The sequence below is a fragment of the Argentina silus genome (assembly GCF_951799395.1).
Source record: "Argentina silus genome assembly, chromosome: 4".
NCBI classification, from domain to species: Eukaryota; Metazoa; Chordata; class Actinopteri; order Argentiniformes; family Argentinidae; genus Argentina; species Argentina silus.
The window spans coordinates 13,776,411-13,802,318 of record NC_139658.1 but is presented as its reverse complement, the minus strand read 5'-3'; the positions used below and the strand labels follow the sequence as shown (position 1 = coordinate 13,802,318).

The 25,908-nt window shown below is 45.2% G+C and overlaps 1 protein-coding gene across 1 annotated transcript in view; it reads right to left on the bottom strand.

The window, feature by feature from the left end:
- Window positions 1-25,908, bottom strand: part of mtss1 (MTSS I-BAR domain containing 1) — a 53,505-nt gene that overhangs the window by 22,002 nt on the left and 5,595 nt on the right. Inside the window, 5 exon segments of the mRNA XM_083668412.1 lie at window positions 97-171; window positions 381-472; window positions 2,251-2,335; window positions 18,583-18,656; window positions 20,428-20,489. Of these exon segments, the coding sequence (XP_083524538.1) occupies window positions 97-171; window positions 381-472; window positions 2,251-2,335; window positions 18,583-18,656; window positions 20,428-20,489 (388 nt within the window).

The window sequence follows — 25,908 nt, the reverse complement described above, 5'->3', positions numbered from 1 at the left end:
AATAGCTTTCCCCCCTTCACCGCAGTTTTCCAAGGGCGTTTCCCCCTACAGTCTGGCCTAGAGCATTTGTCAGAACTCAAAGCAACACGCCCTTACCTTTCTTAACCTTCTTCTGGAGCTTGATGGTGTCTGAGGATTTCTTCTTGATGTCTGCACGGGCTTTCTTGTATTCTACAATGGGGAGAAGCAATGAGTCAATTCATTATCCATCATATGGAATAAATCAATAGTATCAAGTTAATCAAAAGACAGTTGGACATCTTAGACACACCTTTAAAAGATTTGTTATCATGATATAACACACAGTAGGTATACACAGTGAATGTGTCCAGAGATATCTGAACCCCTGTGGTAGGGTAGAGTCTCAGGGGAGCATGTACCTTTGGCATGGTCCTTGTCTAGCTGACTGGCCACCTTCTTCCACTCCTCGATCTTCAGCTCCAGAGGGTTGATCAGGGTGTCTGTCAGGGCCCTGCAGGGGAACACAGTATATTAGTCATGCTTATTACATGCCATGAGTTACTTCATACTGTGCTATACCTAATCCAATGAATCACAAATGCAGTAAGTCCACAAGCAAAACATCAAATGGGGCGGGGGGGTTGGTCTTATTGGATGTTTTGGTCTACTCTGCCAAAGCAAGCCAGGGAAACACTGGCTAACTCACTGCTAACTCAGGGCAGCGGTCTGAGCGTCTACGGGACAAGACAATTCGCCATGGTTCGACAATGCCAAGCCAAGCCATTCCAGCATGTCCCTCAGGTATGAGCTAGCACCTCTGGCTGAGTGAGAGCTAAGCAACCCAACCATAAGAGTTTTAGCTAAACACTCAATGACTGTTTACACACTAACAAGGTGTTATCATCACAGCGCTGTCAACACTTTCACCTGCCTGCTTCTCATTTAGGGGGACAGGAAAAAAACAGGTCAAACTGATGAAGCTGACAAGAGTATCTGTGTCTAGTATCTTCTAGTATTTTACTGATTACTTTTAAGGCTCGGCTGGGTGTGGCACCAGACTATATTTCTGACCTTTCAATCCCCTACGAGCCTCAGTGCAGCCTAAGTTTCTCAGGCAGGGCCCTTCTGGCCGTTCTGGAGTCTAGACTGAAGACAAAAGGTGGCCTTTGCCAATAGGACCCCTAGACTCTGGAACAACCTGCCTGAGGATATTAGGCTAGCAAGATTGGTATCTTCTGTTAAATCCTTTCTTAAAATTATTTTTTATAGACTTGCTCTTATTGTTTTTTTAATGTGTTGTGTTTTATCGTTTTCTACTTATATCTTTGTTTTTGATGCTGCCCTTATTCTTTTTAATGTGTTGTGTTTTGTGTTGTGGAGCTTTGAGCAACACTTCAGATATAGAGACAGTGGGAAAGCAAGTGAGACCAACAAGGGCTTCCTAATATAACATCTTAGATTAACAGCCTGGAATGACCCAGGTCATGAGGCTCATCCATGACCCCTGAGACAGATGAAAGCCTTTGGAGAGTTCTGAGGGTTCACATTTCATCAGATGTCTTCATTCAACTCCCAGTGCTGCCTGACAGAACATGTTCATCTCATCAGCATGTTTGGAGCAGAGAAGAGAACCAGTAAGCATAGCCTGGTTAGATCTGCTGGTGTTAGTTGAGCCAGAGCAGCGTAGGACAGAGAGAGGCATGGGGAACTGGGTTCAACAAAGGGCAGAGAGGCATGGGGAACTGGGTTCAACAAAGGGCAGAGAGGCATGGGGAACTGGGTTCTACATAGGGCAGTGAGGCATGGGGAACTGGGTTCAACATAGGGCAGTGAGGCATGGGGAACTGGTTTCAGGGCAGGACAGCGCGTGGAAGGCCTTCTGTAAATCCATTTTTTGCAGAGTCAGACAGGGTGCACTGGGCTTTCAGGAAAGTCTGATTCTGACTGATTGCATCTGACATGAACACACCAGGGAATCTTGCCCTCCGGCCCTGATCAATCCCTTCCATAGAGTCCAGGTATACGTCGATATCTCTCACTCAATAGGCTGACCAGAAACATGCCACGTGTCATTATCAAAGCAACAGCATTCTGCTAACTCTGACAATGCAATATTTTCACCACTTTATTTAATGGTCTTAAGATGTCATATACAATTGACTAACTCTGAAAGAAAGAGCTGCAAAAGCTAAGATTTTAATTTGAGAGACATTAAAACAGATACACTTGCTTGACTTTGGCCTCTGGGCTGTTCTAAAACTAAACATTGTAAGGAAACCATTGTCTTACGTTGTGAAGAGTTTCAGTTTTGACTCGATGCTTCTGTGTCTCATGCACATTCTCGTCAAGGCCGAGCCAATCTCTTTTGTTGCCCCTGGAAAACAAACAAACAATAACAAAAACAACGTCAATCACTCAAACCCTCACAACTCTATGTATGACAAGCCAGGCAAGAATTTAAATCACCTTCAAAAAGTGTTCAAAGCAAATAGGTTTTTCTAGGCTGTCATGACTTCACAAAAGGGCACTAGGCAGTGTTCATTAAGGGCTAAGAGCCTTGTTTCCTCACACTTTTAAAGGGCTGTTTCTCCATTGTGAAAAAACATACATAGCTGCCAAGTAAGTTGCAACATGTCTATAGAGATTCCATTGAGGGTCACTCAAGGCAGACTGACTGATCACTATATTGCATTCATATTTGACAACAGACCAGACACCACCACCACCTAAGACTAAGCAGGCAGGCAGGCAGATACACACACACACACACACACACACACACACAAGCAGACACACACACACACAGGCAGACACACACACACACACACACACACACACACACTCCAGCTGTTTCCCTGGACTCTAGCAGCCATCACAGCACCAAAACAAGGAATGACCTTGTCGAGAGAGACACAGACATCTGCTTCTGATTGCATTCATTTAGCCACATAATATCCCCAACTCAGTCCCAGGCGCAAAGAGACTGTGATGCATGCACACACGCAAGTGCACACAGACACCTCTCTTCTCTAAGACATAAACATCACAATGCATCTAAGAGCACAAATAATACATGATGGAAGCCAGGCCTGTTTTCCAACCAATAAGTATGCTCCCTCTGGACCCTCCATTAAAAAGAGGTTAAAGACTTCAGCTCCATCAAATGTATGAGCTTAGCTATACCGACAGTAGTCGGAAGAGACACTATTTTTACTCTGATTAAAAGCATTATATGATAGGACAGGATATTTGTATAAATTCCGCCACTGGTTCTAAAATGTGCGCACAAGTGGCAAAAATGGATTCCCACATGTCAGTCTCACGTAATACGCCAGGTACATATAGAATATTGAAACTAGTTACTCATAGATCTAATAGATACTAAAACAGCCGTACTATTAATATATGGCATTTATTTTTGCAGAAATTGTGAAAAGGAAGGACACAAAGCTTTAGAGTTTCAAGTAGGTGTTTCTACCGCAACTCATTTCATAAGAGAAAATCCTCAACTAGAAAATTGCTTAAGAAAATGTCATGTATTACAGCCGAGATTTCACGGACATATCAGGTGAGTGAGTGATCAATATGGTGTATTATACAGGTACAGGCAAGAGCTCTATTTCGAACATGTTAAAGGACTTTGAGAGAGAGAGTGAGAGCGAGAGAGAGAAGGGTTAGGGAGAGATGAGGGTTAAGGAAAAGGGGGAGACCAGCGGGGGAGAGGAGGGTTGAGGGAGAGACGGAGACCAGGAGAGAGAGGGGGGTTAGGGAGGGTTGATAGAGGTGACCCTGGGGAGGAGATGGGGAGGTTCAGGCTGCCTGTCTTAGTGATAGGCCCAGTTGAACCAGCATAAGCAGAGATTGGCCGGTATGACTGGGAGGCATTCAATACAGACGATAATCTCAACATTGTTGGATTGTAGAGAAAACCCCTGTCTTTAACCCTCCTCCCCTTGCTCCTCCCCCTCTGTCTGCCTTTTTCTGCCTTCCCTCCTCTCGCTGTCTCCCCTTAATTTCTCTCCCTCCGCTGTTCTTCCCATCTTTCCGTCTCTCTCTCTCTGAAAGGCGTATTATCCTCCCTGTCAGCGGCGAGTCTGGTCGTCTCATAGTAAGTGTTCTGTATTCAGTGACAGGATGCTACAATGGCCTATTTAGTAGAGTCTCGGGGCAGACAGGGCCAGGGCTGTGGGGTTTAGGGGTTGGGTCAGGAGAAGCCACACTGGGGCCTGTGTGATGGCAGTGACTCAGTGTGTCTCTCTCTCCCCCTCTCCCTCCCTCTCTCTCTCTCTCTTCTCCCCTCCCTCCCTCTCTCTCCTCCCCTCCCTCCCTCCCTCTCTCTCTCCCCCCTCCCTCTCTCTCTCTTCTCCCCCCCTCTCTCTCTCCTCTCCCCCCCCCAGACACCCTCTCTCCCCCAAGGTCACCTTCTCTCCCTCCTGTCTCTTGTGTTGGTCCCACTTCTTGGTCGATTTGATTGTTTCAGTGTGAATAACTGGATTGCATAAATGTAGACTAATATGAATGGCCAAAAGTCTGCGATTGCAGGAACTAAAGCTGATATCATCCTAGCTACAGTAGTATTCCCCCTTGAAATCTGGTGTGCAGGGGGCTTGAAAGATCACATGTTGCCTGGTAGCTCAGAGGTCAGTGAGACTGGCCTTCAGCACATGGCAAATGAGTTAATTGCTGAGGAAAACAGTTTGCTCTACGAAATCACATCAAGACATCCCCCGCTCCAAAACCGTACGTGACAAAAGAGCCTCTTGTTTGAGGAGGCAGATGTTTTGACAAACCAAAACACATATTTTGACTGCAGCACTGGACTGTTTTGACTGGTGGTAGAGCAGTCCTGAGGTAAAGGTTCACAGAAGACTGAGACTAAGTCAATAAAGACGAGAAACTAGCTGACTGAAGCCATGATCTACAGTAAATGATGGGATGCCGGCCAACAATTTGCATGACATCCATCCTGACATTTCTGCAAAACCAGCACGGTACACAAGGACGAAACACAGAGACGCTGACAAAACCTTTATGAGGAAAATCATTTATTTAACGAGTTCTAAAAATAATATCGGAATACATGTTGCTGAATTTTGAACACGAGCAAAGTCTATGCAGGTGGGTAGAGAGCGATATGGTTGCTGTTCACGAAGGTAGGAGGAAGATGACTCATCAGAAGCTTATGTAAAATACATTCTAAAGCTGAAATCCGGTATGACAATATCAGACAATGCATCATCACGCTAGCTTGTGTTATCAGCCGTTTCCCCTAGTTTATGTTTTTCCCTCTTCCTGTAGTTCAACTCTGGTGTAAATAGAGGCCTAGAGATCTGAGAGGAGTGGATGGATAAAAGATGGCAATAGCTAAATTCTCACTACTGTACACCCATCCTATTGGCTCTAGGGGGAAGGGGAAGGGTCTGATCTTGATACTGTACACCCATCCTATTGGCTCTAGGGGGAAGGGGAAGGGTCTGATCTCGGTACTGTACACCATCCTATCGGCTCGAGGGGAAAGGGGAAGGGTCAGATTTGGAATTCAGAAATCCACACTGATGCTGTTACACAACACCACCTGTTCAGCCAATACCATTAGCATTCTTTAGCTCAACATAAAAGACAGACATTTGTTTAAAATTATGTGGATATTGTAAAAGCATGAGGCAATTCCAAAAGTAGTCCTTGGTTCTTAATCATCAGGTTGCTTTGAGTTTATACAGGGATGATTCATGTCCTTATACTTCGGCAATGTTTTCTCCTCTATAACTCTGTGTGTTTGCTTCCCTCCCTGCAGCCTTGTTTGAAAAGCCTCTCAACATTCCTCTGCCTCTGATGAGTTCCAGGGGGAAGAACACACTGTCAGTCTATTCAGCTGGGTATTGTGTAGCATATGTACAGTACTCTTATGTCCTGCGAGTTAGCCGACAATAACAGCACCAGCTACGACACGACGCCCAAGTCTCCTCGTTGGCATTAGTTTCAGGAGAAAATGTGTGTTTTTGAATACCCTCCAGATTTTGCATGACAGCATTTGAAGTGACGACTCAAATAATTAGCGATGTTCATCACAGATCTTATCTTAGTAATGGGACTGTATTTGGGGGGGAGAAAAGCTACAAAACAGATGGGAAAACAAACAGAGTGGGATTCAAAGCCTGCCAAGGGGTGGTTTGTCTCACAATGGCCCCACAAAACAGGGAGTGAAATGGGAGCCGGCACCATTTTCTAAGAGGGGGAGGAGCAGGTCGGAGATCAAAAGGATTTGGCGCTGGAACAGGGGGAGGGCCCGGTAATTTAGGTGTGCCTACAACTGGAGGCTGCAGAAACATACAGGATGGAACAGGTTGGTGAAGTAATGCTTCTGTGCAACCTGGCCACAGGTGATGAAGAAAAGCAAGGGAGAGATGGAGAGAGAGAGCCTTCCCTCATGCACATGTACCAGCACAAGACCTGAGCATTGAACATTGGATGTCCCGACCACACCTTGTTGTTAATGGGGAAGTTCTGTAGTTCTTTCAACCGACATCCGTCAACATTGCTCAACCAGACCGGCCCTGAGGCAGGATGGGTGTGGTCTCAAGCTGAGAGCAGGTGAGATGGGGGAGAAAGAGGGGGAAGATGGAAGGAGACACAGCTCCATCACACACCTGAATCATGGTGAGCAACAACAACAACAACAACAACAACAACAACAACAACAACAAGGGAACAGGCACTAACTGCGGCGGGGCCGAGGCAGTCCTGTGTCTGTGTTGAGTGTAGTGGTGGGGGATTAATATACAGCAATGAGATCCTTTCAACATCTGGGGCTAGATGAAGCCTAGTCCTGCACTAAAGATCATGTTCAATGAAGAATCTCCTTTGAAAGTGCCTACTAGATAAAAGATATGAAAACGTTTCATAAAATACATTCCAGAGTGAACTCTGATCAGACAGAAAGGCGTGGGCCAGATTCGACATGTCACTCACCCACCCAGCTGCATATTTTATGAGTCAAAACCAACAGCTCTGACATTTCATTAAGCCACTCAGTGGGGAATTAACGTACCTTATAACCTCTGGGACACAACTCACCGCCTCACTGACAAATGTATATAGCGATTGGGGATTACTTTGACATGTTTCCCACAGTTTCAAGAGTAAAAGATAACCCTGCCAAAACTTCACATCCGTTTGTATTATATAAAAACATTAAATGCAAATGTCCCAAAAAGAGAGAGAAGACTTCTGCATATCCAAAGTGAAACAAAATAATCTGGTCACTCTGAATCCTCTTTTGGGAGGCTCTCAGTAGTTTAGAAAAAAAACTGCCTTTTATGCAGGCTTACAAATTCATGTAAATCAGTTTTAGAACCAAACTGGGGGGGGGGGGGGGGGTGAACAGGGATGTTATCCACTTTGCTGCTTGACATGTCACATCAAGTTCTCAATTTAGAACTCAACTTGATTGTTCCCTTGGGTGCGAAGCAGATAAGTAAGCTCGAACACAGAGAGAACTCCCATGTTCTACTTCATGTCAGATTTGGGACAGAGTAGGAAGCTAGCTACTGGACTAAAGATTACCCATTATTGTGGTACAGTGACAAATACTGAGATTGGTTGATTAAATTATAATACGTAAGGGCTTTATGTCAGTATCTCTGCAGCAATTTCCATGTAGGCCTAACTCAAAATGGTTAGCCATTTTGAGTTATGCCTACTTGGAAATCGCCAGGATACTAGACATAATATTTTATACAATATATTATAACTTCAACTCATGCATTGGCTCTCAGTTACAGTATGCTTTGCCAAACGTTCATACCCTTATCATTTCTTCCATGGATAGCTCTTTGAAGGGGAAAAAAAGAAAACGGAAATGGTCACTTGATTGCATACATGTGACTCATTTTATAAGACATGACTCAGTAGACCAACATCTTCTTGCTGTAATCACATCTCACCATGTAGGTAAGAACTGGGAAATGTTCAAAAGAATGGAGCTTGTTCTTAAGTAATACACTTTTTCTAAGGAAAAAATAAAAAACATTTCCAGCTATTTAATTTCCTTCCAGTTTTTCTCGTCATGTTGCCAGGAGGCATAAAGAGAGCGTTTGAGGCAGTGTGTTCAATGCTGTGTTTCATTCGCCCTGGCCTAACCAATGCTTCACAACCACAGAGCACATTTTCCAGCTCCGGACCCAGTCATAATGTGGTCATTGACAGCAGTGAATGAGACGCACAAGATTGGGCGGCGACAGAGAGAGACAGAGAGAGAGAGAGAGAGAGTTGGTCTGTACTGTAACTCCCGCGGTTTTTCCAACATGCCGGCTTTTTTCCCCTTTTCAACCAACCAGATAGCCTATTTGGTAAAGCATTTTTCAAAAAATGCATTGTGATTGTGTTCCCCCGCATGGATACACGCGTCTAAAATAAGCGAGAAGTGTGATTGTACTGGGGAGATGCCGTGTTGAGTTCTCATCTGTGTCGATATTGTCATCGACCCATGTCTGCTTGGTAAAATTAGCTTTTATTCCCTTGCTTTTATTCTATTCCTGTTTCTAGTCATCACCAGAGGTAATGGCTGTCTAGAGCGGATGTACAGATGTGAGACACTGCCTCAAGGGGAGGAGGGGGATGAGAGAGGGCTGTCTGACCTGGTTCTCATCCAGATGTTCAATACAGTATGTCTGAATCATTTGGTAGATTAGAGATGTCTGATCAATAATATGTCTCATCAATACCATGTACAGAACAACAAAGCATGCAAGCTCCATTCATAAGGGATAAGTATGATGAGATGTTTAGATAGTGATCCTGTCGGAATAACTGTAGCCTATACTGTATTGCAGAACAACAAGGGTACTAATAACATGCAGAATCACATTCAGAAGACATCTACGTGACCAATCCGATCTTGGCAGTGGATGCTTATAGACTCTGCCCTTTCAATTGTGGCTCAATGGAACATACACAAGGAGAAACCGCTTGAGCTCATCCAGAGAGCTCACTGGTGTAAGCCCTCTCTAAAGGACGAGTTAAATAGAAACAGAGCCAATAGCACAAGTGGTCACTGGGTCGCTTTGAAGCTGAGCCTTTGATGGGAGGATCCCCTGTCAGGAGGCAGAGAGGAGGAACATAGCAGTTTCCTGCATCTCCCTCGGGGCTACTGTAGGGCAAGTCCTCTATCTGGAACACGGGCACCCCTGTTAGCTGGCCTAGACTGGGACTGGTCATTCTGGAAACAAGCACACCACTACCACTCACCCACCCACATTTCCAACCCATTTCCGTTGAGAACTACACTTTCATTTTACATTCAGGTGCTTACATACAAAGAGGCACCAGCAAAGTAATAATTTCCAACTTGGAAAAGAGAAGGTCTAGCTTGTGGAAATCTCCAACACCTGGCTCTCTGCAACAGCCAGTTTAAACTTGTTAAATCTCCCCCTTTTAGGCTGCCCAACACCGACCTCCTGTCTTTTTCTCAGTGGACAGATCACTTATTAAGTCAACTTCCTATTGCTTATCTTTTATTTGCACTACAGTGGGTGTGGCTGCGGGATTATAAATCCAGCTAAATCGTCTTACTGAAAATATGCAACGCACAGCGCAGGACAGCCCAACGCAAAAATGGCCCGACGCAACCACATTAGCAAGCTAAAAAAGGACTAGTGTCAGCACCAGATTAGAGGGTCAGAGAGGCTGTGGAAGCTCCTGCTGTGTGCAAATCTAAATCAGGTTGAATATAGGCCTCTAGCACAGCCTGACGCAACCTCCTATTATGGTCCCCCCCTACTTCTCCTGATGGGAACAACTCACTCAGTCTAAATTGAATTGGGAGCAACTGCTCACAGTCCTGCTCATTCCCATCACTGGCCTGCATTTGCTGGGTTTCATGACAGTTAAATCAAATGACAACACAGGAATTATGAGAAAAGGGAGTAAAACAGATAGATATGGGTGGTCATACAGTGTTGTAACCCTGTATTTTGCAGACAACCAGCCCTTCCTCTCATTTCATAATGAAAGAGGAAGAGGAGGACAGCCTACCGATGCCTTCACTTTGAATCACCGATCACTTTGACATTAGATATATTAAAATCAGCCTTCCCTGCAAAGGTTTTGGCAACATAAAGCCAGTCCACATTAGATACACCAATGACCTTCCAGATGATGCCATCCGGCCAGTTCAAATCAATCTGTAGGAGGTTAATGAACTGAGTAGAGATGTTCCCTTGGGCCTTGTGCCGGTGCTAAAAGACAAACTCAATACTCGAAAAAAGATTGTCTGACATGCTGTCATTCTTGAATACTACCCAATATTGTGGTGAACAAGAATGTGCCTGAGTTTCTTTTAATCAAAAGTAGTCAAAAGTACCACCAATAATGCCACTGCTCTTGGCTAAACGCTTCCTCTGAGGGCATAGCTAGCTCTAGTTGCAGTGGCATTGAGAGGCTTGTAAGAAGGGCATGGCAGGACTGGTAGTGTGGTCTGGCTGAGCACAGTGTGATGCATCAGCAGCTGAGCCTGACTGGGGTGGATTGATGGATGGAGGTCAGTAGAGGAGGGGAGGAGGAGCAGATGTTGATGGGTGGAAGTGAGGTGTGGATGAGATGGAGAAAAGGAAGAGACAAGAGGCGAGTGGAGAGGTGGGGGTGGAGTGGAGGGGAGGATTGGAGGGATGTGGGGAAGGGAGAGGAGCAAGGGGGAGGTTTGTTCACTGTACACTAGTCAGGAAGTGCACTCCATCTCCGTTTGGAGACAAACTTCCTCTGCTGCTGGCTTTTTATGGGCCTATGGTCATATGAGACTGTCGCTTTGGCTCCAGCCCATTCAGGAACCATCAATGCCTTTTGCTAACACACAGACAGATTGGACTTCTAGACTGGTTTCCTAAACGGTGTGTGTGTGTCTGTATCCTTTGAAAGGAGAGTGCGTCATGTTTCCTTCCCAACCCCCACCGGCTTTCCTCTCTAGCACTCATAGAAACCATCCTCGGTAAACTTACTCCACGTGGCCATTCCCGGTATCTCCGCCACCTGAAGAAAGCACATCACTAAGACAGAACAACAGTACCGCTGAGAGACCATGAGATGTGGGCTTGAGCCTCGTAAACTGCTCCTAGGATAGTGGAACGTCTGTTTTGACGGTTGTACAGCCTCTTCCCGTGCGTCACGCGGTGCAGCGGAGCTGCAGGCCACAACAGGAGATAAAAGGCATCAGAGCTCAGGCCTCCAGATGGGGCCAAGACCTGCAAAAACATGACCAAGCTTTTCCTGGACCGCTCCACAGCAAAGTGGTTACAAATGGATCACATTAAAGGGTTTAACTGCAGACTCAACCCCGACAGGTCCCACCTCGTTCATTCAATCCCTCAGTATCAGAGGTCCCGAGGCCTCTTCAGTTTAATGTCTCGTTGGTGGTAGACCGTTATTGTGGATAGAGTTTTGTTTTTTTCATTGAAATCCTTGCTCATGAAAACCGTTGCTCTGTAGGTAGTTGGCTTACTTGCTAACTTGACACCTTTAGCTCTGAGAAAAAAACTAGCAAATGAAAACATGGCAAAAAATAACTAATGGTTGTCTCTAATCTGTATTCCAATAATCAACAACACTATTTCCTCCCTAACGCAATACTATAACCACGCATCGCACCACTAGTCTCCTCCATGACCAATTCCCACCAGCACTCACACATTATCAACAGGTCTGGTGTTCTGTGGCGAGGTGGCAGGCCAAAATAAACCCTGCCCCGTCTCTCCTTCTTAAACAAACCGAAGAATAAAGCTCTGCCCACATCTCCCCACTGCACAAAGGCACTCAGTGTCTCTCAGCACAAGAGCTGGGCTCTGTTCACACCTACTCAGTTTACCCAGACACCCCCTTCTCCATCCCCACAGTGGTCTGCTGTGGCGCTGGGTTGTCTGCAGGACCGCAAGCTGCTTGGCTGCAGACAGTTCTCCAGGTGAATGATGCCTCAGTGCTTTGATTAGTTAGTAGTTCTGTTTGAGTAATGACTGTATTGTAATGGATTAATTCTCCCCAAGGGGAGAGCCCACCATGAAAGTATGATTAACTCTTTCTTTATCCATTACATGTTTACATTTATGGCATTTAGCAGACGCCTTTATCCAAAGCGACTTAGTAGTGAATCAGGCAGGGGTTTGGGGGCTGACCATTGCTTGCAAGTAGGGAGGGGCTGTTCCCTTTGCCGCCCGGTAGGCGAGCACCAGGGTCTTGAATCTGATGCGAGCTGCTACCAGGAGCCAGTGAAGGGTGCGAAGGAGGGAGTGACATGGGAGAATTTGGGGAGATTGAACATCAGACGGACAGCAACATTCTGGATGAGCTGCAGAGGCCTGGTGGTGGAGGCGGGGAGACCGGCCAAGAGTGCGTTGCAGTAGTCAAGGCGAGAGATCACAGAATGTTTGGACCAAAAGTTGTGCTGCATCTCTGGTGAGAAATGGACGTATCCTTCTGATGTTGTAGAGGAAGAATCTACAGGAGTGTGCTGTCGCTGTGATGTTCGCCACACAGGATAAGTGGTTATCCTCACATGATGACTGATATTACTGTTATCTTTTGGATGAAAGCGTGTGTCTTTCATCTTTACTGTCTTTCGGTAACCTCAATTTCAAAAAATGTACAGTCTACCACTGCAAATTATTCAGCCGATTCTGTGTGATGTTTCCTCAGCAACTATGACAGATCCCTCTTGGTCTCTGAATCGCTGTAGCAAGTCTTGTGATGTTTTCTTTGATGCGTATGAGAAAAAGGAATCTGCCTTGTACAAGGCTAATTACGTAAAAAAAAACTCAATCCCCATGGCAACCAGTCATGAGGATCCACAGAGGGACATTGCAGATCACGTTGGTGACAGGGGTATGATATCCAGCCTCTCACAGACACACTCATCTCGAAAATGATCATAAAGGTACAGGTGAAGATTATTATTAGATTTATTTGTTTTAAACATTAAATCCAATGTAGTGAAAAGGAGAACTGAGGCAACTCAATGACTCTGCAGGCACACGTGTGAAACAGTTACATTAACAAGAGACTACATGAAGGGGTAAGAGGAGGAGAAGCCCTCAATAGTAACCTTTCCTAGAACCCTGAGGGAGGACCTTTCCCCAATAGACCGGTTCTGAGATGGTGTGTAGTCCATGATGCATGGTCCAACTACACAGCATAGAGAAACACAAGGGGGTTGGGAGGTCCTAATTTCCCCAGAACACTCTCCCTTGAAGATCTTAACACCGGAGCCCGAAAGCATGAGGGAACACGAGGAGAAAACAATTGAATGTTTGGACATGTGCTGTCGTCGCCACTCGACAGAGATAGATGACCCAGGAGAGGGCGAGGGGGAGCAAGAGGCAACATTCTCTCCACACTCCTCCCTGCCAGAGATCCAACCATACCTCTCCCTCGCTCTCTCCTTCCCTTTGTTTAGACTGTGTACATTTCCCCTTTTTCAAACAGATATTTCATGAGCACAAGGCCAGTGGAACGAGGGGATGCGGGAAGAGTTTGCTTATAGAGAGCATGTGCCTCACCAGGGAACATTTAACAGACGCATGAACTCTAAACACTTCGTTGTCAAATGGTTCCCAGTGATAAATATTGCCTGGTCCTGTAGTCATGTCACTGTTGCACTTGTTGGATGGATGTCAATCATTTACAGGCCTCTTACCAAACATTTCAAAAGGAATGAGAGAAGATAGAAACATCACTGCACCATGTTGGTTACTCATAATAATAGCATCCTTTAAATAATCAGCATTATCATACAGTAGCTATCATTTTAAAACCTCAAGAGAAAAAGCTAAATAGGCACTGCTAAAGAGCAGTGTCAAATCTATTCAGAAAATGTAAGCACATTTACACACTAGAAGAACAGCTTGACAGGGTCATTCTATGTTGAGTTGGGGGTATGGATTTCTCAGTAGAGCAGAAAGGTCGGTGCTCTAGGGACAGGTGTTGGGGACCATGCTCCAGTGGGTTTGGTCAGTGGGGTAGAGGTGGTAGGATGGGGGAGAGGCACAAAGCTGAAGGTGAGCCTGCATGTGTTCCCCCCCTCCCCCCACCCACCCCCACACACGTCTGGAATGTGTCCAGTGGTGTCTCTGCTGACCAGAGGGGGTTGACGGGGGTTGGTATGGAGGGGTGGCAGAGGGGACAGCTGGCTCTTAGAGAAGCCAATCTATGGTGAGTCCACCTACCCCACCACACTCCGATGCACTCCATCACAGCACACGAGACAGCTGAGAGAGTGATGGGGGCATGGGGACAGTGGACAGGATGGCTGTGGATTGGGGGTGTCAGCTGCGAGACCAGGCTTGCCCAAAACAGGTGCATTACCAGAATCTCCTCAACAGCCACATAGCCAAATGATTTAGAATGGGTGACTTAGGAATGTGCTGCCTGCTTTAACCATGGGCTTGGCTTGTGGAGTAAAATCTACTTGAAAACAGCTAGACCTACTGTAGGGTCACATGAGCGTGTATAAGCCACTTCTCCAATTCGGAAAACATGGACACTCATTCAACTGCAATAAGTACTGGCTAGCTAGTGACGCTGGACTGTCACACTGAATTGCACAACAGTGCCTTCACCATCAGCAGGCACGTGATGACATCACGTAAAATACCACAAAAATGACCATTCACCAATAACCTTGACTGTTCAATACTTGACAGATGACAGATTAATATGGAGTCATTGGAGCATGCTTACCATATTTACACTGAATCAGTTGGCTACCATTTACATGTGTGTTTCCTAAACGCCTGCAGCCTATTACAGCTCAGTGTGATGAAGGCATTTCAATTGTAAATCAAACGGCTGCGTTAGAGAGCGTGTCTCAGTGTCACACAAAGTTTGGCATGCATGCTGTGTGGCAGACACGGGAGTAATGGCCTTTGGCTTGTCTGGCTATCTGCCCAGAGGGGAGGGGTTCCTGATGGACAGAGGGAGGGAGGGGAAGACACTGAACTGGGTCACAGGGAAATATACCATGTACATGATTTAAATCAGAAAAGGGCAAGGAGAATTTGTTTATTTTAGGAAAACTAATGACAACACACAGGCTTTACCTGGGAGGTATCTGACTGAGGCATTTTGCCTAGCTTTAGAATACAATGATGATGTGCAAGATTGATGGAATAAGTTTATTCTCTCCAGAACTTCCGATGTTCAAATGTTTACAGAAAAAAAATAAAAAATAGGCTAAAAATAAAAATGTGTCAATCTTCTGTGTTAAGACTAATTACTAATTACTGGATCTCTTAATCTTATTATTACTTGTTTCAAAGAGAGGATATTGCGCCACATGTGTCCACCATCCAGGGTGAGGGGGGGAGACAGAAAGGGAGGATGTGAAGAAATACATTTGCTGATTTGTGTCTTAATCACATGAGTGTTGAGGAACAGAAAGAACAAGGGTGTGGTGGAGGAACAGAGAGAGGGGAGGATGAGGAATGGAGGGAGGGGAGGATGGGGCCCTGAATCATGATCACTTCAGTAAACAGTGTGTGAGTATGTGTGGTCCTGTCCTGTTTGCCCTTGGGGGGTAAATGGACCAAGATTTCTGAAGTAGAAAGTCTGCATGACTGTCGGCACCAGAATACCAGCGAGAAAGAGTACTTCAGCATCCCAACCCACCAAACACTTTTGAATCAAGCAGCCTGTCATGTGGAGGACTCAATAGTGTTAAACCACATCAAACAATGTCTCAAAGGTTTGTCAACTATGAACCATGCTCTGTGCTCTCCATAAATAACAGCATGTAGTAGAATGCAGGTTTTCTCCCCTCCAACCAGCAGGATCAATAGCGCTGATTGAGAGGGGTCAGATGGTTGGAGTGCTGCTGCAAACCCTGATCAATGCAGACAGTGAGAGGCTTTGTCCAGAAACAACCCCGTAGGCTAGCCCCTTCTCCCTAGACACTTGTGTAGATCTGAGAGTATTAGCAAGATGGGAGTTGCTCCACCCTGACATGCATAATGCTAGGTGAACATTTCACCATGTTGCTAATCCTATCCAGTCCTTTCAGTTCTACACACCCTGAAGACTTAGACTAGTATTCCCCCTAATATTTTGCTGCTCACCAATCTGCTCTAAGGCACAGGGTTAGTGAGTGGGTTAGAGTTAGTGAGGTGGTTACCACTAGCAGTGGATAACACAACCGCAACCACTACCCACTGCCTCTGGTTGTGGTTGGACTCACCACTAACCCTGCTGTGAGCTTCGGCATGAAGTAGATCAGTGTTCTTCCATCCTACTGTAGTCCTGGGTGTGTAGACTCATCATCAAGTCATTGATTAGTGAAATGGTGCGAGTCATGAGGCCAGCCTAGAACGGGTCTTCAGGACCAGGATTGAAGAGAGAGAGAACAAGAGAGAGAGAGAGAGAGAGAGAGGGGGGGGGGGGGGTATTGACCTCTGGACTGAGAATTACAGCAGGACTGGTAGCAGCCTTAAGAGTATTCACCTTGCTTGAACTGCAGAAGAGTCACATCAGCAATGCATCTCACACAGACTATTTTGAATACTGGTTCCACCCTGTCCGTTCAGTTCCTTGTCAGCAGCACGAGTAGGGAAGAAGTGTTTTTATTCAGCATCCAAAACAAAAACAAAAAAAACGCCCTTACGTGGTTAATTTAACTGTGCTGCTGAAGAGCAGATGGAATACTTAAAAGTCACATGCTAGGCCATGCCTTTTTAGGGCTCATGTTCAGCTTAAATTTGAATTGAGTTCCAGATAGGCCAACCTTTGCCGCAAGACATGACAGAGCAGGCCAGCCACCACGTTGCCACTTCTGTGTAAAGGAGTGGCCTTGCAGTGCAGAACCACAGAGCCACAGGCACTAAGGAGTTTCATTTCCATTCTTAGATAACACTTTGGCACTCCAGACTGCTAACAGCTTTTTCATTAGTTGTCTAAAATGTACATCAACATCCAAGATGTTCATCAATAACCTAATAAGAAACTTTACAGCATCAAAACAATATTCTTCCAAACACTCAACAAACTTTTGGCTTTAACGAAGCAGAGTTTTAACCTGTAATTTTCTACAACAGTGTACATTCAGAGTTCGAGAAAGAGCATGCCATCAGGAATCAGTTCTAGACGGCGTCCAAATGTTGACACTGTGTCCAGTTTGAACAGGTTCAGGCACTGCTTTATGTACCCTCTCTAAACAAAACCTATGCAAGCACTGAGATTGGCAGAGTATGCATACATTGCCCCAACATTGTTTTCCTGCAAACAACGATCCCCATGAGAAAATAGACACAAGTAAGAGGCATTGGCCTCTCTCAATGCTGATGGCACTCTGTGTGTGTGTGTGTGTGTGTGTGTGTGTGTGTGTGTGTGTGTGTGTGTGTGTGTGTGTGTGTGTGTGTGTGTGTGTGTGTGTGTGTGTGTGTGACACAACAAAGCACTGATATGAGTAATAGGTAGTACCAGTGTTCAGCCTCAGAATATCTGGAATAAACATGAGCAGCTAATTGGTGTAGAAAACACTAACCTTTCAAGAAGGTCTACGACAAAAGACACAAATGGCAACTAAACGGCTGCCAAGTAATTCCACTCTCTGAAAAAGACATTGCAGCTCCATGCAGGTAAGAGCTAGTTTACTGACTGTGTTTGGAGGCCTGGTTCATGGAGAACAATGAGTAAATTGATAGGCTTGTTTTCATGTCTTATCAAACTGGAGGCAGTGGTGTGTGTATGTGTGTGTAACCCAATCTCGGGTAGAGTGGTGTAGCACTATGGGCTCTCATTGTTCCTGTGGCAGGAACCCAGTGTTGTTACTGTGCATTCTCGACTATAGTGCAAAGAGTAGGTTATAAATTGTAGCTGCAGGTTTTAGGCCGAAGAGCATCCGACGTGGTGATAATAATACACTGAATGAACGCAGTAACCCAACAGCTGGAGTAAGGATCCTCTTCCATAAAGGCTGACACACACAGAAACAATACAACAGATTCGACAAGAGAGTGACAGTAATCCTTTGTAGAAAAGCCAACAGCCTGAGATGATAAAAAAAACTAAAAAAAAAAACTGGCACGTAGGCCAAACATTATTATCTGTGCAAAAAATCATGTTCTAGCATCATTTCATTAATATTAGATTGCACCACTTGAGCTCCAGGGAGGGGGGGTAGCAGTGTCACAGTTAAGTGTCTACACCGATACTGTACTGTGCTTCGTGCCATGTTTTTCTTAACTGAAAGCACATGAGCAGAAAACACACCCTCTCACACACACACACACACACAATGAATCCACAGATCCCTTGCCCCTAAGGCACCCTCTGTTTTAGGTGTGATTGTCTGTGTTATCCTCCCCCTCTCTGCTGCTCATTTGACAGCTCTGTTGCACTGAGGCTTCATAGAAACAGTCAACAGGAAACTAGGTTTCAGCTTCACTACCTTACCTACCGTCTATGCACCACAGCAAAAATATCCACTGACCTACCTCCATTACACCTGGCTGCAACGTTTCAATACCAAACCATGCCAGATGTAGCCAAAATAAATAACACGTGCCCAAACTAGAAATGTGAAGATGTGCTTCCACAAGCTTTGTGGGTATGCACGAGGGAAGGGATGACAAAGTTTAACTTCGCCTTTACCTCTGGTTCCGGTTGCCATATCTGCCACCTTCTGAAAGGCATCCAGGAAAGAGCCTGTGACAATGATGGTGGTCCTGGAAGATAACAAAACAAAAAGTACAATGAGAGAGATTCTATTTAAAACCACATTAACCACTTCTGCTTTTGATACAGATGTTCCTGATAAGAATACGTTGATGCCGAATCAGGTTTCAAATCAAATCAAAGGAGGGACACTTCTCTTGTCGACTGTTACCTTGATTACATTGGTCACAGGACTAAATGCTTCCTGACCCTGAAAGTAACCTATAGGCCGGGAGACACCAGAATCCATAGTTCAGATTGGTCTAGATCAGGGGTCACCAACCTTTTTAGAACATGTCCTGCGGGCGACTCACGTGGTCCTTGCGGATGACCAGGTGCCCGCGGGCACGGTGTTGGCTACCCCTGGTCTAGATAGCCACTGTTAATTTAACAGCTAACTTTAGCTACTGATAACAAATAAAAAACGATGGGAGTGACTGAGGGAAGGAGAATAAGTTCAAAATGTGCCATTTACTGTCATTGTTTTTTTATTAGCAGTCATTTAAGTTTAAGATTGTAGCGGCTATTCAAATAAATCAGAACCATATATTACAGTCTTTCCTGGCCCAAAGACTACTTTCAAGGTGAGGAACCATCTAACTAAGGTTGTAATTTTGGTTGTAAACTAGGCGTAGGCCTAGGCCTATCCCTTTAACGTCTGGAAGTGGGGGTGGGTCTTTGCACATGCTTACTGCCACTGAGTCATTTGAATTCTTGGTAACCACAACCTAAAAAAAAACAAAGATGAGGGAGAGGGCAGTAGCCACATAATTGAAATAGCTCAGTTTACGAACAAGTGGATTGGGCAGGCAACACCCCCCCCCCCCCAACTCCTTCCTACTAGGTTTCCCATACAGTGTGCCATGACTAAATGTTAGTTAGGGGATTAGACCGCTAACCCCAGCCTGCTCCAGACGGGCTGTGGAGTCATGGAGGACACAGTCGCACTCAGGAGTCAGTGTACAGAGTGCAACTGGAGACCGTTTGGCACACAGGGAGCCATCAATGGCTCTATTGTGAGGGCTCTATACTGTTCTCTGCAGAGCCGGGTGGTATTGCCTCTGAGGAGCAGAGTATCAGGTGATGTGGCTTTGAATGACCATCTGAAACACTGAGGGAATGAGGGCCTCTGTATGAACACTGCGATTGGTGAGCGGGATTTCGATACATGGTCAATCATCAGCTATTTTTTCTTACCAAAAGGGAACTCTTTGATATGAAGAGCAAAGACCTATCATTGGGTAGCATTCCACGATGAGTTTGTGCCCTTCATGACTACTGTCTGTCTGCTTACTTGCTTGCTCCTGGAGTGGTTGAATGCCCTCCAGTTCGCCCTGGAAGTATGCTAAGTTAACGCCAGGGCTAATTGGGCATGAGTGTAGCGGGCACTGCGATGGTTATCGGCTAAAGTGGCCCGCAGAGAGAGTCATTATCCCTGTTTCCAGCTCTGTCCCTGGAGGCAGCGAGGCAGAGCCAAGGCCAGAATAAAGGCCGACCCACCAGCATGACCCCCCATATCCCTCTGGGGGTCCTAGAATAGATCAACAGGGAACAGGCAGGTTGCTGTGTGTTTATATTTACAACCTTATTTATGGACAGCTTTCATAACATAAAGGAATCTTGTGAGTTAGCTTTAGGGTTTCATAACTCCATGATAAACTAAATGTTCTGGTCATTAGAATCATATTCTGTTTGTCTGACACATACACCCCCGTCCTATTTACTAATTCATTGGATATTGACTAAGTGGGGTGGCAGAGGCCGAGGTTTAGCTCCTCTTACCTTAGCTGGGATTGCAGCTTCACTCCTTTTGTGACAAAGTCCTCCCAGGCTGGGTAGCTAGCCTGCAAAGCAAACAAGCACACACACAGAGGGATCAGTACAGTTACACAGTAGTAGTAAATCATTAGCCTATAGCCTATAGCCTATAAAACATCCAATGCTAGCGGCAACCTATGAGATTAAATTGCTTGAGATGATTGAGCCAAGTTTGATTTTGTTGTCATGTTTTATTAGATGTGGAGAACATTTACTGATTCTGAGAAATGCACCAGCCAGGTCAGGGAGTCAAAGGCTGCAACAGTGAACAGGTCAGTATAGACCACCACTCGTGCGTCCTTCAGTTTCACAGGCAACAGGCAACAACTGTCGGGTAATGTCAAAATAGATTATGAAGAAATCTTAGGGCTGGTTTCCTGGTGGGAACCAAATTAAGCCTGCTCTTGGACTAATGAACAATTTCATTGCAGATTCTCCATTGTGCATGTTTTGTTTGTCCAGGGAAGAATTAATTTGAGTCAGGGAAACTAGCATTTTTCAATGATCCCAAACGGTCAGACCATAAAACTGACCACTGAATTTACCGAGAAAACGACTCGAACACATTACACACGTTTTTCACCGGTAAAAAAAAAAAAGAGAAAAAAAAAGAAAGGAAAATGAGTTCCCCAGAAAGTGGGCAAAACGTCACTTGGCTTACCCAAGCCTGTGTTGGTAAAGTGTGGAGTGGATAATGCCTCTAAGACAATAAGTCTCGATACGTTTAGCTTCTTATCGGCCAAGCCAAGCTGTTCACCCCCGCTGCGAGCTAGCACGCACCTCATCTGAGTTAAATACATTAGTCTACAGGAGATAGCCCAGCACAGTAACCACCATCACTTTTCTCTCTGTCACATGAATGCCTTTACCCCCCTCTCTGGCTTTAATGGGTGGCTACTTTGTGTTTGCTTTATAAGGGCACTGAGCTTCCCTCATTACACTCTGCTCACCTCTTTATAGGAAAACTGCTAAAAATAGAATGCCAATGCTCCCTGGTGCCTAGTCATTTCCTACCATTACAGGGTAAAGTCACCTGCTTTTTCTTCCCTAATCCGATGGCCCTAATCCTGCCCTGCTCGAGTGACCGACTGTTGAAAACAGGGTCAGTGGAGGGGAGGGAACGACAGTGAGCGGCCCCTAGAATGGCCCAGGTGTAAAGTTTGTTTCATCGATCGCTGAGTTCTTGCACATGCGTTTTGTTTGATTATGGTGCAAAAGAAATGTCCTCATTGAGGATAGAAAATGTAGCCATCTATTGATTGGCTTTACAGTGGCCTGATGTGACCCCTCTGCCACTCAGGTGCGAGGGCTCTAGAGGAGGAACAAGGGCTCTGTTCAAGGGCATCGTGGCTGGAACCAGGGTATAAGACAGGGGAGGGTGTTTGTTTTGTGCCTCCAGTCTCTGTAAGGAATGTGATGTGTCACTCTATCCACCATCAATTCAAAAACAAATGGAGCTTCGTCCTTCAACAGAGGTAGTGACTGTTCTGGAAAGCTCCTAGAAAACTCTATGTTCACCATGAAAGCAGGGGACAAGACAAGTCAAAGGAATGACAAACTAGTAAAATAATAACTTTCTCCTCAGAGTACAACTCACTTCATGCCATTAGTCAACCAATCGTCAAGCAAGTTAATAGACAGGCCTTTATGAGTGAAAGCCGTAAGTCACATGATGGGAACACTTTGCATTTGTTTGGAAGCTTCACAATCCTAACCCAGGCAAAAACAACCACTTAATTTCCAGGATAAACTTAAGGTCCTTTGGGCAGAAGAATGATATATCTATTCTGTTATACCAGCTGAAGAGATAGAGAGAGGAGAAAACAAAACAGATAAAAATCAGAGGAGGGACTTCTGTGGAAACTAACTGCATAATTCTCTCAACCGGTTTCCCAACACATGCATACTGAAAAATCCTTGTTTTGCATTGACAAAGAAGTGGGTGAGGTTAAGAAGTGTCATTGTTTTATCGATTAACCATTTCATTTGTCAACACGATGACTCTCTTATGCTGTGTTTGAGAGACACTGTTTGACTTTGGTCATTTAGACCAACTGAGTATTACTTTAAAAACAAAATGGAAAAACCTGTTACCATGCACAAGCAGAGGGTTCAAATAATGGGAATTAGGTTCCCATTTTTACTGTTTCTTTACCCTTTTTTTACCCTTTTACCTCTTAACAGTGTGTATTCCACAACTCAAATGGCCACTACTTATGTGAGTTTAGCACTAGCCTGTGAAACATTGGGCATAGCAGACACATTCCCCAGACACTAGCCAAGCCAACACTGGTCTGACTCTGGGTACTCTAAAATCACAGGCCCGAGTCTGACCATGCATCCATGCCGCAGCTCTACGCTGGTCTGGGCTGCTCTGTTGGCATAGGTAGCTAAGCCAACACTGGTCTGAGTTATGACAAAGCTAACCAAGCCAATGCTGGTCTAGGCCCTGAGCTGAAGCCTCCAGCCTGGGCTTTGAAGTAGCAAGAGACTCCTATCCATGGTCCCAGTTTTGACCATGCCCCAGGCTCTCCGCCATTGTTAGAGCACACAACCAAAAGTGGAGGATATCTAGTTTCCTGAACCTCCGGTGATATGGCCACAGCACCTTGCAAAACCTGATCTGGATCACAGGAGATTGACGGTGTGGAGCGGCGGGGGCGGGCTTCTCTTAAATGTTAGAGCTTAGCCTGTGGTTGTCAGAATTTAGGCTAGTAAGTATACTTCAATTAAATCCTATGAAGGGGGATAATGATAATTATTATGATGATAATAATACACACACACACACACACACACACACACACACACACACACACCCTGTGTAAGCAATGGGACAGTGAAGCATTTGTTCTTCTTCTGGATTGGATTTGAAATTAAACAATTACTATGAGGTTAGAGCATAGATTCTCATTTTCACCATTTAGAAATGACAACACTCTTCACTCTTTCAGGGCACCAAAAGTAATTTCATGAATTTCAGATTCATATAATGTCCAAATTAAGCACTAATGTTTAGCATATAGGCAACAATCATTTGCAATAACTGTCTGAAGTCTACGACCCATTGACGCCACCAGACACTGGGCATATTCTCTGGTGATGCTCTGCCAGGCCTGTACTACAGCCATCTTCAGTTGTCATCTTTTTGCCTAAAATGTTATCATCAGGAAATGAAATGCATGTTCAAATCAATTTAAATCTGAAGATTGACTTGGCCAGTCAAGAACATTCCACTTTTTGGCCTTGAAAAACTCTGCAGTTGCTATGGCAGTATGTTTGGGGTCATTGTCTTACTGTATAATGAAGCTCTATCCAATGAATTTGGAGGCATTTGCTTGTACTCGAGCAGACAAGATGTTTCTGTACACTTCAGAATACATCCTGCTGCTGCCGTCAGCAGTTACATCATCAATTAGCCAGTTCTAGTGGCAGCTATACATGCACAAACCATAGCACCCCCTCCACTATGTTTCACCGATGAGGTGGTATGCTGTAAATCTTCGGCAGATCCATTTTTTCTCCAAACTTTCCACTTCCAATCGCTCTGGTACATGATAATATTCCCCTCATCTTTCCACAAAACCCTTTTCCAGACCTCTGCAGGCTTTTTAGGTACTTTTTAACAAACTGTAACCTGATCATCTAACTGTGGATAACTAGTGGTTTGCACCTTGCAGTGAAGCCTCTGTAGTTTGGCTGGTGATGGATTCTACGGATGGTAGTCTCCCTTTTTAATGATTCCAAACTGTTGATTTTTTTTTGACAGCTCTCTTATGCCAAATTATGTGATGGAACACACCTGACTTACCAGAAACACCCGTCAAGCCATTTGTCCCTTTACTATTAAATAAATGTGTTGTCATTTCAATAGTGAAACCAATATGTACACAAATACCCTCATATAAAAGCTATGAATCTCTACTTTAACCTCATAGTAATTGTTTGATTTCAAATCTATGCAGTATAGAGCCAAAAGAAGAACAAAAAAATCCTTTCCCATTACTTAGGCAGGGCACTTTGTGTGTGTGTGTGTGTGTGTGTGTTTGTACCCTTCAACACTCTCAGCCTTATAACACGGGGTTATCATGAGTTACAGACTATCTCAGAGGAAACCAAGGCCAATGATATGTACAGAAGAGGGTGCTTTTCCTGTGTCAGTAAAAAGGCTTGGAGTGATCCACCCAGGAGAGGCTTCCACGTTGCTTTCATGGCTTCACTTCCTTGATTCTTATTTCTTCTCCCTAGTGAGGACAGCTCTTCTGAAGTCCCTCCCCAGAGTTTCACTTTAAACTGCATGAAAGCCTTTCTATCAGGGTTGTCTCCCAGAGAGAACCTCTCTCATGTTGTTGTTGCTATGGGAGAGAAGAAGCAAAAAATCTTGCTATTTGCCGAATTACACGTGACGCCACTCATCCTCTTACATGTCACTCACCTCCCCTCCTGTTCCCTAGCTCCTATCTGTATTCGACTAGTGATGCCTAAAAGAGAGCAGATCATTGGCGGCGTAGTGAGAACAGTACAGCGAACTAACAAACAGGTGGTAATTCATTCAAGCTGTGGCTAGCTTGTGCTTCATTCATGCCCGCCAGAGCTGTAACAACTGGAGAGTCAGCCTGGCTCACAACTGCCCGACAGCACTCCATTTCCTTGATTAATAATTAAGACAAAACTAAAAAAGATGAGACGGTCCAGCTCTTCTCTACAGTTGGACTGGTACTAACAAGGGCCCTTGGGATGCTGGGGGGAGCTACAAAAAAGCCTCAGTAACAAATCAAAAGCTAACAAGGCCGAGTAGACAGAGCTCATTGTTACCCACCTCAAATGATATGTTCTCACACCAGGCGTTAGTTACCGAGGATGATGGAGAACCTGCGCTGGTGCTTCAGAAATATATGAAACCTCATAAGCAAGAACCACGGGTGCTGAACAGAGCCTTGCAATGACTTTGTGTTTTTCGCTCATCCCTCTCCCCAACAGGTTTATGAATACCTGTGGACCCCCCACTAGTACAAGCCTGAAAGGGTGCAGTTGGCTGCTGCAACACTGTCGTTTTTTCCACAAGGCTGTTCTGTGGTTGAGGGGGGGGGGGGGGGGGGGGGGGGGGTTATTGAAACACCTACTGTAAACCTATTGAACTCCAGTGACCCGTACTGTGTCCTGAGCCAACACCTGAGAGCTGATAAACCCAGCCCTCTCTGCCCTCCTCAGGCAATTCTCTCTATCTCCAGGGTTTGGCCCCTGTCATGGCCGCTCCCAGATTCCATGCTTGTGTAATGACACCGCAGTGATAGCCTGCCTTCACGCTTTCACTTTGGTTATCTCCTCGCCTCTGTAAATGACACAGCAGCAGTGCTCAGGAGGGATTTCCTACACAAGGAGTGGCTTACGCTGCATCAGGTGAATAGGTGTGGATATCAGTTGAGCGGTATGGTTGTAAACACC